Below are 18,514 nucleotides of genomic sequence, written 5' to 3'. Positions count from 1 at the left end.
GAAGGAAGGAAGGAAGGAAGGAAGGAAGGAAGGAAGGAAGGAAGGAAGGAAAAGTTCTTTACCATATCTTTACTGTATAATAAAAAGCATTAGCAAGTAACATTTTTTTCCTTGTTGGGGTGGTAGGAGTATTGGGGCAGAGTTTCACTACATGGCTCCAGCTGGCCTGGAGACCGATAGATAGGCCAGGCTCATCTCATGGTTTACAACGATCCTCCTGCTTCTTCTTTCCAAGCATAAGGAATATAGATATAGAGTGCTACACACTTAAATGACATTTTTTAATCTATGAGGGTTCACTCACAAATTACATATACTATAAAAAATTACATATACTATATGAAACAAAATAACTAAAAAGGTTTCTTATAAACTTCATAGATTCTATCATTAAAGCAAAACACTAGTTTATGAACTATAAGAAGACTTTTCCTCAGTACATTATATTTCCTTAAAACCTTAAAGAATCCCAGGAATTTATTTGGGGGAAAGTCCCATCTAAGAAAAGCTCTGAAAACAGCTGTGTACCTTAGGCCACTTTCATCTAAGTCAGAGGTTACCCAGAATCTAGGCGAAGGAACAAGCACCTCAACTCCAGCTATGTGGGAGGTCGAGACAGAAGGAGATCTCCCTGACTGAGAAATACAAGACTAGTGTAATCTAACCAAGGGAGTTCCCTTTAGGAAATGGTGGCCCTGTGCCTTTAATCTCAATCAGGAGGTGGAAGCAGGTGAATAATTTAGGATCTTAAGGATATCCTGGTCCATTCAGTAAATTTTAGCCAACCAAGGCTACAGAGTGAAACCCTGTCTTAAAAAAACCAAAATACAATCTTTTTTTAAAGTGACATTCCCCACCTCAGGAAAAGAAAAAGTTAACAAGAATTTAACACACAAATTTGTACCTTAAAGGTATACATGCATGTGCACAAGTGCAGGTAATATCAGAGGCCTCGGATCTCCTAAAGCTGTAGGTGCAAGCTGTTTTGAGTTACCCAACCTGGGTGCTAGGAACCAAACTGGGGTCCTCAGGAAAGGCAGCACGTGTTCTTAAACCACTGAACCTCTCTAGTTCCTCAACACTTTAGAGTTTTATTATCAAAACACTTGCCAGGACTTTGATTCATATAAAAGGTTTTAGTAACTTAGAGTTATGAAATATGACTACAAAAACACAAGCCTTGTCTAACACATACAGAAAAAAAGATACTTCATAAAAATTATTAATGTACTGATTTAGTTGTGTGTCAAGACAATGCTGATACTGAAATTAAACGTTACAAAGATTAACCCTAATGTAGATTAACCCTAATCCTAATTTCAGGAATTACACAAACTAAGCACACCAAACCTTTTAAGAATAACATTAGCAAATATGAATCATACATATAAGAGAAAGAAAGTCACAAGTGGACAATAAAACATTTTACATTTAATATACATTTCTGGCTTAATAGCACAAGAGACATTTTCTGAGCAAAAGAATACGATAAGTTGTTGCAGCTCACAAATGATAATTTCAAAACAGAAAAAATAAAATAAAATTGGAAAAATAAGTTTGAGGAGTAACTAAAACTAAGCATTTACCTAAACATTACTTGTCTATATATTCTCTTTCTAGTAAACAGTAAATTGGAACATAAAAGTAGCAGATTCAAAGCAGTTACTGAAATAATAAAACTGACCATTTAACCACTTTCAGTCTTTGTTACATTCTTAAGCAATCTCTTTTAATGACTATTCTTTTTTGTATATGGGTAATAATCTTATAATCTCATACAGCATAAATTTACTTAAATTCACCCTTTAAGTTTAGGTGCTCATACCTATGGCACTGAAAGCCAAAAGTAAGAAGAAAACATTAACAAAAAATTTAACCTTAAATGGTTACCTAAGAGTTCCCTGGCAATTCACTTTGAGAATCAGCAACTGACAAATTCTATCTCCAGGAAAGCACCAACTAATTGAATCACATAAGAATTTAATTCAAGCCAGGAAGGTGCCTTTAATACTAGCACTTGGGATTTCTTGAGCTCAAAACCAGCCTGTTCTACATAATGAGTTCCAGGCCCATCAAAGCCATATACTGGGACCCTCTCTTTTAAAAATATAAATATATAAATAAATAAATGAGCAAATACATAAATAATTTTAGTTAAACTTTACCAGCATTAATACATTTTGAAATCAGAAATGACCAAACAAATGGCATAAGATACTATATTTGACCTTTTACCACTTCTGCTCTTGTTCATTAAACTGGAAACACTGGCCTTACTATTGTCTACCGAGTTGGTTTTTAACCTTGCTGTTCCTTCAGGGAATGCTCTTCTGGCAGTACTGGCTCAACCCTGACCTCAGAAGGAGGTCTTTTCGTCTGTTCTCTGAAGCAGTCTCTCCTGTAGTATTCAGAGTCAAACACCTCACACAAGTACTCAATAATGACTGAATGAATCTGTAAGCCTACATACAATTTCAATACAATACAAAAACAAATCTTTTAACTTAAAAAAACATATGCTAGCGAAATACTTGATATAGAGTACCATAATAAAGTTTAAAAAAATTCAAACTTTTCAGTAGATTTTTATAGAAAATTCTAAGTATAAAATTAAATCTTAACTAAGAAATCACAACAAATATATTATGATTTCATGTCACATGAGTTTATTAATCTCTAATATTCACAAGTAAAGACAAAAGTAACATTCTTATTTCTGAAGTACATAGACACTTATACATATGTATAGATTTTCAAATATAAGGGCTATGCATCAAAATACAAAAATTCAAACTAAAATTAAAAGTGTACCTAACCTATAACATCAAATACCATCACTTACGACACAGAATTAAAAGTTGGCCAATCTATTTCTGAAAAGCTAAAAAGAAAAAAAGGAAAGAGTCTACATTCCAAGCTAATCAGGAAGTTGAAAAAAGAAAATTCCTAAAGCCCAAGAGTTCTAAGTCTAAGCTGAAAACAACAGAGCAAGAGTGACATAAATACTAGATTTAAAAAAAAAAAAAAAAAACAAGACCTGCATGATCTTCAGCTCCTCAATGGCTTTAAATGTCCCAATGACACAGCATCAGCATAGTTGCAAATTAGTCAAAACACTTATAAATTCAAACTCAGATTAGAAAGAAAAAAAGAGCAAAGCACACAAACAATATCACACAGATCTATTAGCACTCTAATAGTCCTTAAAAAATAAATGTTTCAACAGAAAATGCTAGAGAATAAAAATTTACCATCTGCTACTCACATAAAACACCTGGAATAAATAACCTCTGCCGTCAGTGTAACTTACCGTTACAGATTTCAGTGTCATGCCATGGTAGGTACCCATAGTATCAATCTTAAAGCCTTCCGTTTCTACAAAGAAAAAGTTTACTATAATTTATGCATTTTATGACAGATAAAAATTTCAATCATAAATTATAAAAATAAATTTATATTTAAAATACTGGATAATTTACATTACAGTGAAATGCTGTTTTGAAATGCCTTGAAAATACTATACACAGTTTTATCACGTTTCCAAATATTAAAAACTTTATGATACTAGTTGCAAAAGCATATTCAACAAATTCACTTATTGCATAAAATCTGGCTAAGATTATCTTTCAAATTTTGTTTTTTTAAAAAAAATATCACACTAAAGAGCTATAGTGAAAACTCAGCAGATACAAGTAGTAGCTACTCTTTGCAAAAGACCCAGGGTAATTCCCACCACCTACAATCAGCCCACAACAGCCTTTACTTCAGTTTCAGGGAATCCTAGGCTCTGTTCCTGCTCCAAGAACACTGCGTACATATGTGATGCACAGCCACACACATAAAAATGAAATAAAATAAAAATTTTAAATAAAATTTAAATCATACTAAATAAAAATACTTGTAACCCCATTATTTTTACAACTACTAAATGATTATACCATTTAAAGCATGTAAAAAAGTAAGTTCCTAAATTACAAAAACTTTTGTTCCAAAGTTTAATCTAAGGGATGTATTATTATACATTTAATCTAAGGGATGTATTATTATACATTTAGTAGAAAACAATGCTATAAACAATGATGAGTTTCAGAATACAAATGTAACATGCTCTTCTTCCTTGTTTCTTTTAAACATAAGTGTTCAATTCTATACATACACAACAATTTATTTTCCATCCCAGTTTTGGCTTTTGCTATGGTCAATCAACTAACAGCAGTCAATTTAGGACTTTGACAATATTTTACCAGTGAAAGAATGATATAAACATGCCATGTTACTGAAAATAAAACAGGTACTGTTTAATTTCATCTAGGTTATTATGTGACTATCAGTAAAATATTTTTAAATGAAAAAAAATCCTCATATAGTATGTTCTAATCTTTTTGTTAAAAATCATATAGCAAATATTTTTCAAACTACAGACCATAAACCTTTTTCTCAACTATAAAATCTTGCAGCTGTGTTGTCAAACAAGATGAAGAATAAATGTGTGTACATGGAGAATCTGAAATTGGCCCTTCTAGGACTGGATTTGCTATGAACAGCTCTAAGTAATTCATTGCATAAGGGAACGCCACAGTGAATATACGGCACCTGTTCTCCAAGTGTCTTTATGTGGTAAATTAAGTCAGCACACACAATTTACTGCATCAAAGCCAGACGTCCTTTCTTAAAAGTTGCCCTAAGACTTCAGCTTATACAGAAAAAAAAAAAAAATAGTAAATGGTAACTCACTAACATTTTGCTAATAACAAAATGGCGCACAACTGCATTAGCTAGACTGTCAATCAGACTATCACACTTGCTTCAACTCTATGCTTCCTTTATAGTTAGGAAACATTTATAGTTAAGGAAACAATTTAATATGCAATATTCTCCATCCCAAAATTCTTTATATCCAGAACTAACATCAATAATAGCCAACATTTCTGGGTAGCTTATTACATTATCAAACATTATTCTAGAAACTTCATCTTTAGCACCAGGTTTATCCCCAAAGTAACTCTATAAAATAAGTTATGAGTACTATTAATATTTAATTAGAGATATGAGGTAACAGACAGACTACAGTACTTCAACTGTAATAGTAAAATCCACACAAAAATTAACTATGACACAACTTATCCGGATCCAGAATCAAAGCTACCAACAAGAGATTAACCAATTTAGTTCTGTAAAGTTCAACTACTATTTTTAGATATTGAAGGCTACAGGACTTCTGTCAAAATTACTCAACAGAGCAGGCAGACTTACTTAGCTATAGATAACACATAAATAAGTAAATATGGCTAGGTTTAAACAACAACAAAAAAATCCTTTAAGAAAACAGATGATTAGGGCTGGAGAGATGGCTCAGAAGGTAAGAACATTGGCTGCTCTTCCAGAAGTCCTGAGTTCAATTCCCAGCAACCACAAGGTGGCTCACGACCATCTATAATGAGATCTGATGCCCTCTTCTGTCATGGAGACACACGTGCAAATAGAACACTCATATGTATAAATAAATAAATCTTTTTAAAAAATAAAAAGAAAACAGATGATTGAACTAGATCTCAACTATAGAAGTTACTTGACAACCTTGTTCTTAAATATCACATTATACTACCATTCAAGCTCGGCATGACTACAGTTAGAAGAAGAAACAAGAGAAGTAACTTACCTTCTTTGCCTTTGAATCTTTCCTGGTCATATCTGTTGTAGGCAGCTGGAATAGGCTGCTTTGTACGTAATGTGGGATCCTCGAAAGAAATAAAGAGTTGCAAATTAATATTTTTAAGTGATACTTATTTAACACTCATAATTAAAACCTGATATGGACAGTTACAATATATATTATAAAATATGTGTTATTCCCAATATGGCACAGAAAACAGTGTGATAAGTAGATTATTTGGCATTTGATGACTAGGATTCAGTATTATTTGCTGCTAGAAAATGACCACCCCTACACCAAGAATAAAGACAATTTCAAGAATACTTGTATCAAAATTGCAAAAAGAATATGGTAAACATATGCATTCTAATTACTTAAATGACTTTGTGAAATAATATTCTCTCTCCAATGATAATCTGAACAGAGTGAGTTCCAAGACAGCCAGGGCTACACAGAGAAACCCTGTCTGGAAGGAGGAAGGAAGGAAGGAAGGAAGGAAGGAAGGAAGGAAGGGAGGGAGGGAGGGAGGGAGGGAGGGAGGAAGGAGAAGGGAAGGGAGGAAGGAAGAAAGGAAGAGGAAATGAAATTGTGGTCAGCCAACTAAAAATATCTGTCTAAATATTACCAATAATTCAGCATCTTGCAACGTTAAATATGAATGATTTCATGCATAAATAAAATTACTATTAACTTCTGAGGCTATGTTAAGGACTCTCAATTTCTTTCCAAACTCTACATAAAAGTGAATCAATATGAATTGTACTTTCTGCCTTTCTTGAGTCTTGAGAACAGGCAGAAGGATTTACAGCAAACTGGAGGGTGTTTCTGAATTTCAATGGAGACTATATATCATACATGAATTTAGGGTCTGGAGGGCCCCAAGTGACACCTCACACAGTGAGGCAGTCAGCCATCAGAACAGCTATAGCTAAAGTACAATCAAAGAGCCACATGGTGGGTACCAAGGGAAAACAAATATAACAAGATGAAATGTTCAGCAAAGATATCTAATAAGAGATCCAAGCTGGAAGGTAACACTGATTTATATTTTTAACAATAGTTAACAATTCTCAAGCAATAAATAGGCCAGCTATTTATTATTTATTTAGTTAAACTAAAAGAATTACTTAGAAAGCCTTTCCTAGTTTGCCCCTTTTCTCACTCAGATATATCTCAAGAATTATCCAAAATTACTGCTAAAATAACTTTTTAAACTGGGGAGTGTCTTTATATCCTTCAAGTATGTGGAAGAAATAAAACTTTACACCCTCCTGATGTAAAATATAAGATGTAAAAATTACAACAATAAAATACAAAATATATAGCGCTTTCTTAAGACAACAACATAAAGCAGAAACGATTCTTACCACAGTAGCTGCATTTGGAGCAGGCCGTTGTTCAGGGGCACGCCCTTCTTCTCTGGCTTTAACAGATTGAAGAATTGCAAAAATATTCTTGGAAAAATTCTAAAACACAAATAGATTCTAATTAAACCCAGAGTACATGTGCAAAGGCCACAATTTACCCATGAAGCAATTTATATTGAAACTTGCTTCTAATTTTTTTTCTAATTCATAAGGTGCTATATTATTGCTATGGATTGGATGTGGTCCATCTCTCAAACATTCCAATGCCAGATAGGTATTCCTATGCATGGGGATGTGGAGGCAGAGCAGCCTTTGAAAGGCAGAGCCAATGAGGAGCAATTACATTACTGGGGCACTGCTGTCAGAAGGGACTGATGCTAGACTTGAGAAGTTAGTTCTCTGTGTTGTTACCACACCACAGACCAACAGAAAGAAAGAGAGAGAGGAGAGAAAGAGAGAGGAGAGAGAGAGAGAGAAATAGAGGAAGGAGGGAGAGAGGGAGGGAGGAAGGGTGGAAGGAAGGGTGGAAGGAAGGAAGGAAGGAAGGAAGGAAGGAAGGAAGGAAGGAAGGAAGGAAGGAAGGAAGGAAAAAAAGCTGTCCAATCTTCCACTTTCAGTATCCAAAACTTGAGTTAAATAAGTTTCCTCTCCTTTTCCCACCAATGCTAGGTACTCATATAGTGAAGCAGGTGTTCTACACTAGCCTATGTCCCCAGCCCTAACCTATGAGGCTCCTACCTTTGGTATTTCATTGAGTCAAAAGAAAACAAGATAATACAATTACATATAAAAGTAAAAAGCAACTACTTTGTGTCTGGTTATAACAAATCATTCTTAGAACAATTTAATATAATTTGTATTACTCTGCATCTACTCAAATATGTAACAAAGAAAAAAGTAAGAATTTAAATGTAACAGATTTGTATCAAAGGGCGCTACTAAATCTCAAAATGAAATGAATTTCTGTGCTACATTTAGATTGCCACAGCCTTGGTTAGATGCTCAAAGGTTAAAGATACTGTAGGAGTCACTGCACATTTTTCAAATCTAGAAAGGTAGGAAGTAATCACAAATAAACTTTTCCATGAATATTCAACACTCCCAACTAGGTGATTATTCCTTCCTTCATGAAATAACCTTCTTTAGCCCCTGATACATTATTCTCCCCTGAGATTCTGCCTAATGACTAACAGTATGCCTCAATGACTAACAATGCTTTCGGACTCTTCCCCTCCCTCCCCACTATCAATCATTCAATGGTTTAAGGAATGCATCAGCATCTACTGTAACTATCTACCTGAAGTGACAAAAAAATTCAAGGATGATCAGCAAACATATAGTTCCCGCTCTCATGTGCTTCAAATGTAATACAATTCTCTTTTCTAGAACTGAAGCCTTCTCCGGCCAGCAAGGTAACTCAACAGGTAAAGCACTTGTGACACAAGCCTGTCTCCCTGACCTCAATCCTCAGATCCTATGTAAAGGTAAAAGAAGAGACCAACTTCACAATATCCTCTTTGACCGCCGCATTTGCACCACAGCAAGTGCATGCACACGTGTGTCTGAAGGTGTGCGCACATACACACAAATAAATGCATTTTAAAAAAGAAACCTGAGGGCTGGAGAGATGACTCAGTTAAGAGTACTTTTTGCTCTTTCAGCCGACCCAGGTTCAGCTGCCTGCACCCACATGGTAGTTTACAACTATCCATAACTCCAGTGCCAGGGAATGTGATACCCTCTTCTGCCCACCATACAAGCAAGTGCATAGTACACTCATACACATAAGTCTTTTTAAAGAAAAAGAAAGAAATTTAAGTATTCTGTTTCTCTGGCTTTGACTACTCGTCCCACTTTATCATTCCATCTACCTTACTAGTGCATACTTTGTAATCTCTCTCACCTTTATTCCTGTTTCATTTTCTGGTAGTGCCAGCATTAACCTCACAGCCTCCAAGTACTGCACTACTCTGAAATACACTCTTTTTCCGGATTATTTTGACTAAGTTACCTGCCCTTGCTGGATATCTTCCTTCCTTTGCATGTATTATAGTATTATCTTTAGCATTATTTCTGTGAGGCTAAGGACAATCATCAATCACTGCCTAGCTTGCACATATTAAATATTACGCAAAAATACATAAAAATAAGGTTTTAACAGTAACTGTATACACTAATATAATTACCACTATACTAACTGTGATACTAACTAGTTCCTGATTCTTTACAGACTCAAATACAGATCTTAGAACTACTTTGCCATCCTGGAAACTACTGAAGACTCTAAAGGCCTTTAGGCTAAAGTTAAATTATAACTAAAGATTACTAAAGATTTCTAAAGATCACACTAAAGATTAAAGATGACAAAATTTTCATGTTTGAATTAAATCTTTAAAAACGAAGAAAAAAGCAATATTCCATGCAAACAAATTGCATTTTTTGAAAATTATTTCCAAATGTACTAAAAAAGTAATAAGACTAAAACTTTAAGTTCTGTAAGTGTGTCTAATATCTGGCATACTAAATAATAATTGCATTCTAATATTTATTTCTGGATGTCCACTATGTTATTCTGTTCGATCAAAGATATCAAGAAAATCTAACTTCACACAGTAAAGGGAGAAGCATTAAAATAGCTTCTCTGATGGCTGAATATATTTTGTATACCAAAACAAATAGTTTCCTAAAGGAAACTGCATATAGAAGCTATATTTTTTAAGTGTATTATTTTTAAGTGTATCAACATCTCATACTTTAAATGAATTTTTCATTCATGCATTGATCCTCAGAAAAATATCCATGACTGAGTTACACAGTTATGCATATTTTCCAAACATTAACGCATTGTATAACTCAACATTTAAAAATATATATTTGCTCATGCTTTTATATTTATTAAAGAATATTTTAGTATTATTTACAAAAATCTCATCAAAACATTCTAAGAATTAGAAAACTGGAAAAATCATAGCAGAAAGAAACTATCTAAAATTTTGAGTTTCTCATGAAAGTTCATATTTAATCACTGGCAACAAGTACTGTAAGCTACTTTTCCTGACTCTTTCAAGATTATGTGTATAAAATACGAAGGTCTGAAAAATAAAATGCAATGGCTTTTTTTTAAGTTACTTTAGTTAATAACCCAAGTCATAACACAAATGCTGTTCATAAAGAAACCACAGCTTTTATACTGTGTAGGACTGCTTTATCTATTCAAATTTCATTAGGTATAGTTAAGGGTCATACTTCAATTAAGGTTATAACTGACAAACAAAGAACACCATGATTTGCTAGTAATGCTGGGTGCCTCATGCCAAGTACCAGCAGTTTTAACATCCATTCCTGCTAACGTCAGCACAGTGCCAAAATGCAAATGTAATCTCAGTTCTACTGCTTAAACAAAAAATTAGATCATTTTTAAAGTGATAAACTGAATGAGACATGAACTCTAGAAGGATCAATCCAAATAGCATCAGCAAGTTTAGATATGAGAATTACATGTGATTATCATCTTGTACAGATCTCTTTATACCAATAAATTACTTTGGTCTGAAAATATCCCCCAAAGCTATGCTGGGAATTTTACTCTCAATACAGTAGTATATAAGGGTGGAATTTTGTTTGGTTTGGTTTTGGTTTTAGTTTTCTGAGACAGGCTTTCTCTGAGTAGCCTTGACTATCCTAGACTCACTTCGTAGACCAGGCTGGCCTCAAACTCACAGAAATCTGCCTTCCTCTGCCTCCCAGAGTACAGGGATTACAGGCATGCGCCACCACATATGGCTAACGGTGGGATTTTTAAGAAGTGATTTTTAAAATGGATTAGGTGGAGACTAGATGAATAGCTTAGTGATTTTAAGGGTCATTTTCTGATAAAATAATAAACTCAGCCCTCTTTTTTGTTCCCTCTCTCTCACCCATGTGATACCGTCCGCCATTTTTGATGCAGTAAGAAAGCCCTCATCAGATGCAGTTCCTTGATCTTGGACTTTCCAGCCTCTAGAATGGTGAACCACAGAAATGTCTATTCATTATAAATTACTCAGCCTGTGATACTCTGTTACAGCAGCACAAAACAGAATAAGACATAATAATTTAGTGGCTCAGAAATTTGTTTGTTACAAATTAATCTGTGATATTCTGTTATAGGAGCATAAAACAGAGTAAGACATTTAATATAATTTAATGATACTATAAAATCAGGTTGCTACAACTAGAGTCTATTAACTAAATAAGAATGAAAACTTGAACTTTCTTGCTCCTTAAACTCAGAAAATAAAATTCTGATAATAGGTAATAATGAAGGTGAGTCTAAAGTCTACCCTGGGCCGGTGCTACCAAACCTGACAATCTGAACTCAATCCCAGGAATCCACACAGTGAAAGGAAAGAACTGACTCTCAAAAGTTGTCTTGACCTCCACATGCACACTGTGACAAGCGCACATGTGCACACGTACAAAAAAAACAAATGTACAGTCCATACTACACTACATGTCTATAGATTATTTTTAGAGTTTGGCAGATGAAAACAATATATATGGCTAGAGATCAGTGATCAAAATGTTTAATTTTGACCTTTAAAATGCTAACATTTTAAAATAAAAATTTTAAGTTAATATTCATAGAAGAAACCTCACTTGAAAAAAATTGTTAAATGATTTGTTTTTAAAAGGTTAAAGTGGTACCAACATTAAATAACAATACTTTTAAACTGATACAATCCTGCCACCTAGAGTTGACAGGAAAAAAGTTCATCTCAACAATTTAAAATTTTAATGTTTCAGATAAAAGAAAACTATAAGTTTAAGACTAAGTTAAAATGAACAACAACAAAAAAACAGGCATAGTGATACACGCCATTAATCCCAGAGGCAGAGGCAGGCGGATCCTTCTGAATTAGAGGTCAGCCTAATCTACATACTGTGTTCCAGGTCAGCTAGAGCTACAAAGTGCAAACCCTATCTCAAAACAAAATGAAACAAAAAAGGAACTAAATCACAGTGTTAATCAAGTATTAGACAAATCACACAAGGAAAATGAGAATAATACCATTTAAATGTAAATAACAAAAAAAAAAAGGAAAAATGAAAATTTCTCATAATCGCAATTTCTTTGTAATTCTAGGCTCTGAAAAACTGTTCCACTTTTATTCTTTAAATATGTTTATGAGGACACACGTACCATACTGCATGTGTAGAAGAGAAGAACATTTGGAGTCAGTTTTCTCCTTTCATCATTACACTGGTTCCAGGAACCAAATGCAGATTACCAGGCTTGCATGGCTAGCTAGCACCTTTATTCCTGAGTTATTTCACTACTCTGGAAAATTCCTTTTCTCTAAACTAAATTAATGCTATTACTACTATTGTGTGTGAATACACATGCCATATATATGTGAACACACACATGCCATACCATGTGTGGAGGCCAGAGGACAACTTTGTGGAACTGGTTTTTTTCCTTTCACCTTTACATGCTCTGGAGACTGAATGCTATGTGGCCCACAGAAAATGCTTCTTAAAATATAAGACAAGAGCAAAACAAATACAAATAACTATTTTCCTGAAACCCTTTTCTAGTAACTTTATTCTTAGCAAACAGGACAGTAAATAAAAAGCTAAAGTCACAATATTATTCTACAATCAAAACCAGTTGGGGCAGGTGGCACATATCTGTAGTGTACTTAGTCAGCAAAAGCAGGCCCAAACCACTAAGAAAGACCCTACCTCAAAAAAAAAAAAAAAAAATCCCAGATAGTATCTAAACAACATCTATTTCAACATTATAAGGTCAGTTTCACAATAATTTCACACAGTTCTTCAAATGTCTCTACCAAAGTACCACTGTTAGCAACCATGCATCAAAGGAGAATCAATGTCTAAGAAAACTTAAGAAAGCCCACAACAGAGAAAAATATGTTCACATAACAAACAGAACTGGTGCATATTTTTAAAGAAATCAGCTGACACACTAGAGCATCTAGTATCACATTTTTTAATTTTGGATGTGTGTGTGCACATGTGTAGGACTACAGAATGCGCATGAAAACAGGAGGAAAACTGCTAAGTGGATGCTCTCCTTCCACCTCTATCTGGGTTTGAAAAATGCTCAGATTGCCAGACCCTCATTCAAATTCTTATACTTCAAAATTTAAAGTGCACAAGAAGTTTGGCTGGACAAAGCATAAATAAACTTGAAATGAAATTTGAAACCTATTAATAAATTTTAAACACTCCTATAGCATTCCAGAGAATGAGTAAAATATTTTAATTACCTTTCCTGTGCTCTGTAAGATAGTTGTTCTTGTCCTCCACACTCTTTCTCTGCTGACAATATCTCTGGTCACATCTACCTCAGCATCCACAAAACTCCTCTGCTTAAGGGCAGTTATGTCATCATCCAAATCAGTCTTTATAGTAGATCTTTTCTTAGCCATAATTTTGGCTTTGATTGCAGCAATTTTTTCCACTGACATGGCTTCAGACAAAGACCTAAATAAAAAAATTTATTTTTTAAATTTCACAGCAAAGATTCCTTCAGTACAACATATACATATTGCACTTAAATTGATGTGGGGGGCACTGGAACTGGCAATAAGTTTTTCTATAAAATTGTATATTTTCTAGGTTATAGTCACACAAGATTTTTTTACAGGTAACAATTCATAAATACTCTAAAATCAAGCTAGTAATGTCTTCATTTAAATTTTTGAGTATGAATGCTTTGCCTACATGTACGTTTGTATGTTGTTTGTAGCCTGGTGTCCAGGAAAGTCAAAAGAAAGATCAAATTTCTTGAAACTGAAGCTACAGGCAGTTGAGAGCCACCATGTTTGTGCTGAGAATCACACCAGGGTCCTCTGGAAGAATGGCCAGTTGTCTTAACCACTGATTCATCTCTCCAGGTTTCAATCAGTAATTTCTTTAAAATTGAAAACTAACAATTATAAAATTCCTTGCTTATTTTTAAATCTTCCCCAGAAGAACAGAATAACTTCTATTCTGAAATAGCTTGTATTTCCTGAGGCTTTACAGTTGTATCTATACCCATACCTCTATATAAATGAAAATTATACATAAGCAGAGAGGTCATCTTGTAATACGGCAAGAAATTCATTCTGTTAAAAAGCTCAAAGCTTGGGGACTGGAGAGATAGCTCAGAGGCTGTTCTTCCAAAGGTCCTGAATTCAAGTGCCAGGAACAACATGGTGGCTCATAAGCATCTATAATAAGATCTGGTGCCCTCTTCTGGCCTGGAGGCACAAATGCAAGCAGAATACTGTATAAATAATAAATAAATTTTTAAAAAAATAAAAAGCTCAAAGCTTGGTTTTTCCATGAAATATATTTCAAGGCTTTAAAATTATAGGCCACAAATACAACTGAGTTAAGAATCAAAACAAAACTTATATGCCATAATAATCCTTTAATTTGTGGAAGACAAACATCGCACTTAATGTGATTAAAAGGTCATTACAAAGACCTTGCAAGTTTAAAAACAAATCACATACTGAAACAAACATATTTGAACACATTTTATGTCTTCAATTTACATGATTCTCAAATGGACAAAAAGCACAGAAGCTATGCTTTCACAACAATAAAGCACTTTTAACATTAAAATCAGACTTCATAAAAAAAATCATCTTAGGTTTAATCTTACTTAAAAATTACTTTTATTCATCAATAATGACACAAATAAAAACTGTGGCATGCCATGAAAAAAAGTAAACTTCTCAGTGTTTTCAATTTCCTGGCATGTTTGTCTTTGAGATTCAGGGAATCAGTATTGCAGGGGCTGGAGAGAAGGTTCAGAGATGAAGTGGTTAAGAGCACCGGATGCTCTTGCAAAGGACCCAAGTTAAGTTCTCAGCACCTACTTGATGGCTCACAACCATCCAATAACTCAAGTTCCAGGGAAACATTATTATGCCTTCTTCTGACCTCTATGCACAACAGACACAAGGTACACAGACATCCATGTGGGCAAAATGATCACATATACATAAAAACTAAAATAATCCAATCTAAAATTAAAAAAAAAAAAAATCAGCAGCCCAGGAATCCTCAGTTTTCAATTTTAAATATACTCATAACAATCTTCATAACAACTCCTCTCTAACATGAGTAGCAAAAATTCTTGCATAAAGAATAAAATAAATTAAATTCAGTAATACAAAGAACTACAAACAACAAAAAAGAAAAAAGGAAGGAAGGAAAGTAAAAAAGAATGAAGATTCAATGAAAAATGTAACTTAAAATTCTGGTCTCCAACATATGGTATATACTCAATCATTAAGTGGTTATTAGACATATAACATAGAATAGACACACTAAAATCTAAATAAGCTAAACAACAAAGAAGATACTAGGGAAGATGCTCAATCCTCACTCAGAAGCACAAACGCCATGGACATTGGAAGTAGAAGACAGGGAACAAGACAGAAGCCTACCAGAGGGCCTCTGAAAGACTCTACCCAACAGAGTATCAAAGCAGAGGCTAAAACTCATAGCCAAACTTTGGACAGAGTGCAGGGATTCTTATGAAAGAAGGGAGAGATAGAAAGACCTGGAGGGGACAAGAACTCCAAAAGGAGAACAACCCGAACCAAAAAAGACTGGGCCCTGGGGAGCCCTGCAGAGACTGATACTCCAACAAGGACAATGCACTGGAGAGGACCTAAAACTCTTGCTAAGATGTAGCCCATAGACTCGGTTTCCTAGTGGGTTCCCTTGCAAGGGGAGCGGGGGCTGTCTCTGACATGAACTCAGTGGCTGGCTCTCTGATCACCTCCCCGAGGGGTGCAGCCTTGCCAGACCACAGAGGAAGATAATGCAACCAGTCCTGATGAGACCTGATAGGCTAGGGTCAAATAGAAGTGGGAGGACCACCTCACCTATTAGTGGACTAGGAAAGGGGCATTGGGGGAGAAGGTGAAGGGAGGATGAGATTGGTAGGAGACAAGGGAGGGGGCCACAGCCGGGATACAAAGTGAATAAATTGTAATAAATAATAAATAAAACATTTTTTAAAAATTAAAAAAAAAATTCTGGTCTCCAATAAGATGACCTTTTATGGAAGCACATGAGGCCATGTATTTAACCGAGACTCATAAAAAACAGAACCAGGCCAGCAATACATGAAAACTCCACCAGCACAAGCAAGGGTCAAGGTCTTGCGGCAACAGCTAAGCATACAGAAGAATCACTAACAGGGTGACAAGACGTGTAACTGTGAAAGAATATATACTGATCTGCCATTAGAAATCTCAACATGGTGTCCAAACAAGGATGGTACAAAACATTAAAGAAAAATGCCATACCAACTCAGTAATTATGCACTTGCTCATCAATTTGGAAAATGTATCTCCAGTAGCATTGTAACAGGCACAAATATTTCCCGAGAAATTCTAAATGTTGTCCCTCCTATACCCTCCTATCCTGCTGAAAACCAGCATACAGTAAAAACTATGGGTGAGGATAAATGCTGTAATTTTTTAAAAAAAGACAATATGCTTGTCTGGTGAACTTTCTTCAGTCCACCTATAACACAGTTCACAGAAGCCCTGTCTTTTCACTGGCATTTTAAAATTAGTTTTTATAGAACAAAATTCTCACTTGATTTCTAATGTAACAGGGCACTATAAATGGATCACCAAAGGTAATGTATATTTGTTATATTTTTTTCTCCTACTGTGCATTGTTGTGAAATTTATAAGTGGATCCTTACTTCTATCTCTTTTTTACTATTCTTTTTGTTTTTTACTACTTGTTTTCCTAACTTTATTTGAATGTCCAAGAACTGCTTTTATTTTAAAAAATCATATAATTTGAAAATAAACTATTCAAATTTGTATGCCATATGAACATATTGATTAGATTCCTATCTTCTTAAATCTATAACTACAAATAATTCATAGCCACTGAGTCTTATTTTACCTGAATGTAATCTTAGTACCACAACATGTTAATCTGTGTTTTCAAGAACCTGTAATTATAATTAGTGGGATATCTGAAAAGTCTTTGTTACTAAGATCAATACAAATTTATTACTACAATGTAAATTACTTGCTTTATCAATGTACTTTAACATATATTTTGGTCACTCTTTAAGAAAATGACAGAGTACCTTAAAACCTATAGAGAAAAGTATTATGCTTCAGTTACAAAACTGAACGCTTTTTCATATAATCTGGAAAAATTAATCCCTGGATGTTTAAAAACAGTGTGTTATTTTTTTATCTGACTAGTATGAAAGCATTTTATAGCAGATACTCAATGCACCTGACATCAAACTCATCTGAATATGCCCTGCAACAATCCCCTAAAATCTAAAGCATATCAGCATGATTTTAGACAAATTCAATTTGTTTTTGCTTTTTTAAGATTTACTTATGATATATAAAATGTTCTATCTGCATGTATACCTACACACCAGAAGAAGTCACCAAATCTCATTATAGATGGTTGTGAGCCACTATGTGGTTGCTGGAAATTGAACTCAGGACCTCTGAAACAGCAGCCAGTGCTCTTAACCTCTGTGCTGTCTCTCTAGCCCTCAAATTGTTTTTAATACATTTATTTTTGTGTATGCACACACACATGCAAAATAATTCAGCACAATACAAGCCATAGCCTACGTGTGGTAAAAATCAGAGGACAAGCTGCAGGAGCTGGTTCTTTCTTTCTACCATGTGGGTATGGATAGGAAACTCAGGTCACTGGTTGAGCTTGGAAGCATGGCATTTACCCAATGAGCAATCTGGCTGGCTTTCAAGCTGGCACTGGATTTTCAATTATCAGACTTCTACTTCCAGCCAAGATGAACTGCCAGTGATTGGATTAGCTCACATACCAGAAAATGAATAGCTAAAATACATGACATAATGGTTTACCAGATATTTATTATTAAACAATGATTCTCTGACAAATGAGAAACAAACAAGGGAACTCCTTAACTTCCCTGGTTTACTGCCTTAAAAACTTCCAAAACAAGTCATATAGGGAACCCTGGTAGACCACAGTGTTAATATGGTTCAGAATATTTAAGAAAGAGCTGCATAAATGTACTGCAGGAGAATGCTAACACATGAAGTAGAATGCTTAACAAAGAAACTATCTGAACCTGGAAACAACTACCACCCACTAAGTTTAAGTTGGTAATACAAGGTTTTCCCACCAACCAAAAGGAAAAAAAAAAAAAGATACGTTAGAAAGACTACTTAAAACACTATTGCTTCTAAAATCAGAATAATTAATTAATCTTTCTTCAATGTAAAGTTCCCAGGGGGAAAAAAAAATCATGCCTATGGTAAAAATTCTACAAGGATGGCTGTCTGTGTATTTAGAAATTCGTGGAGGTTAGAATGTCACAAGTCTGGGAGGGCAGGAGAGAGGGGACTAGGATCAGGTTGTAAAGAGGCTAAACAAATGAGGGAAGTAAAGAATCTCTGAAGTCTATAATCAAATTATGGGACAGGCCAGGCAGTGGTGG

The 18,514-nt window shown here is 34.5% G+C and overlaps 1 protein-coding gene across 1 annotated transcript in view; it reads right to left on the bottom strand.

The window, feature by feature from the left end:
* Cdc73 (cell division cycle 73) overlaps positions 1-18,514 on the bottom strand; it is an 88,504-nt gene that overhangs the window by 49,167 nt on the left and 20,823 nt on the right. Inside the window, exons 7-11 of the mRNA XM_055624401.1 lie at positions 13,296-13,512; positions 7,021-7,119; positions 5,660-5,738; positions 3,311-3,375; positions 1,826-1,833 (exon numbers count right to left, since the gene is read on the bottom strand). Coding sequence (XP_055480376.1) covers positions 1,826-1,833; positions 3,311-3,375; positions 5,660-5,738; positions 7,021-7,119; positions 13,296-13,512 — 468 coding nt within the window. The remainder of the gene's footprint in view (positions 1-1,825; positions 1,834-3,310; positions 3,376-5,659; positions 5,739-7,020; positions 7,120-13,295; positions 13,513-18,514) is intronic.

This window comes from Psammomys obesus, unplaced genomic scaffold, assembly GCF_907164565.1.
Source record: "Psammomys obesus unplaced genomic scaffold, mPsaObe1.curated_primary_1811, whole genome shotgun sequence".
In the NCBI taxonomy this organism is placed as follows: domain Eukaryota; kingdom Metazoa; phylum Chordata; class Mammalia; order Rodentia; family Muridae; genus Psammomys; species Psammomys obesus.
Note: the sequence above shows the minus strand (reverse complement) of the source record. Positions and strands in the feature narration are given on the sequence as shown.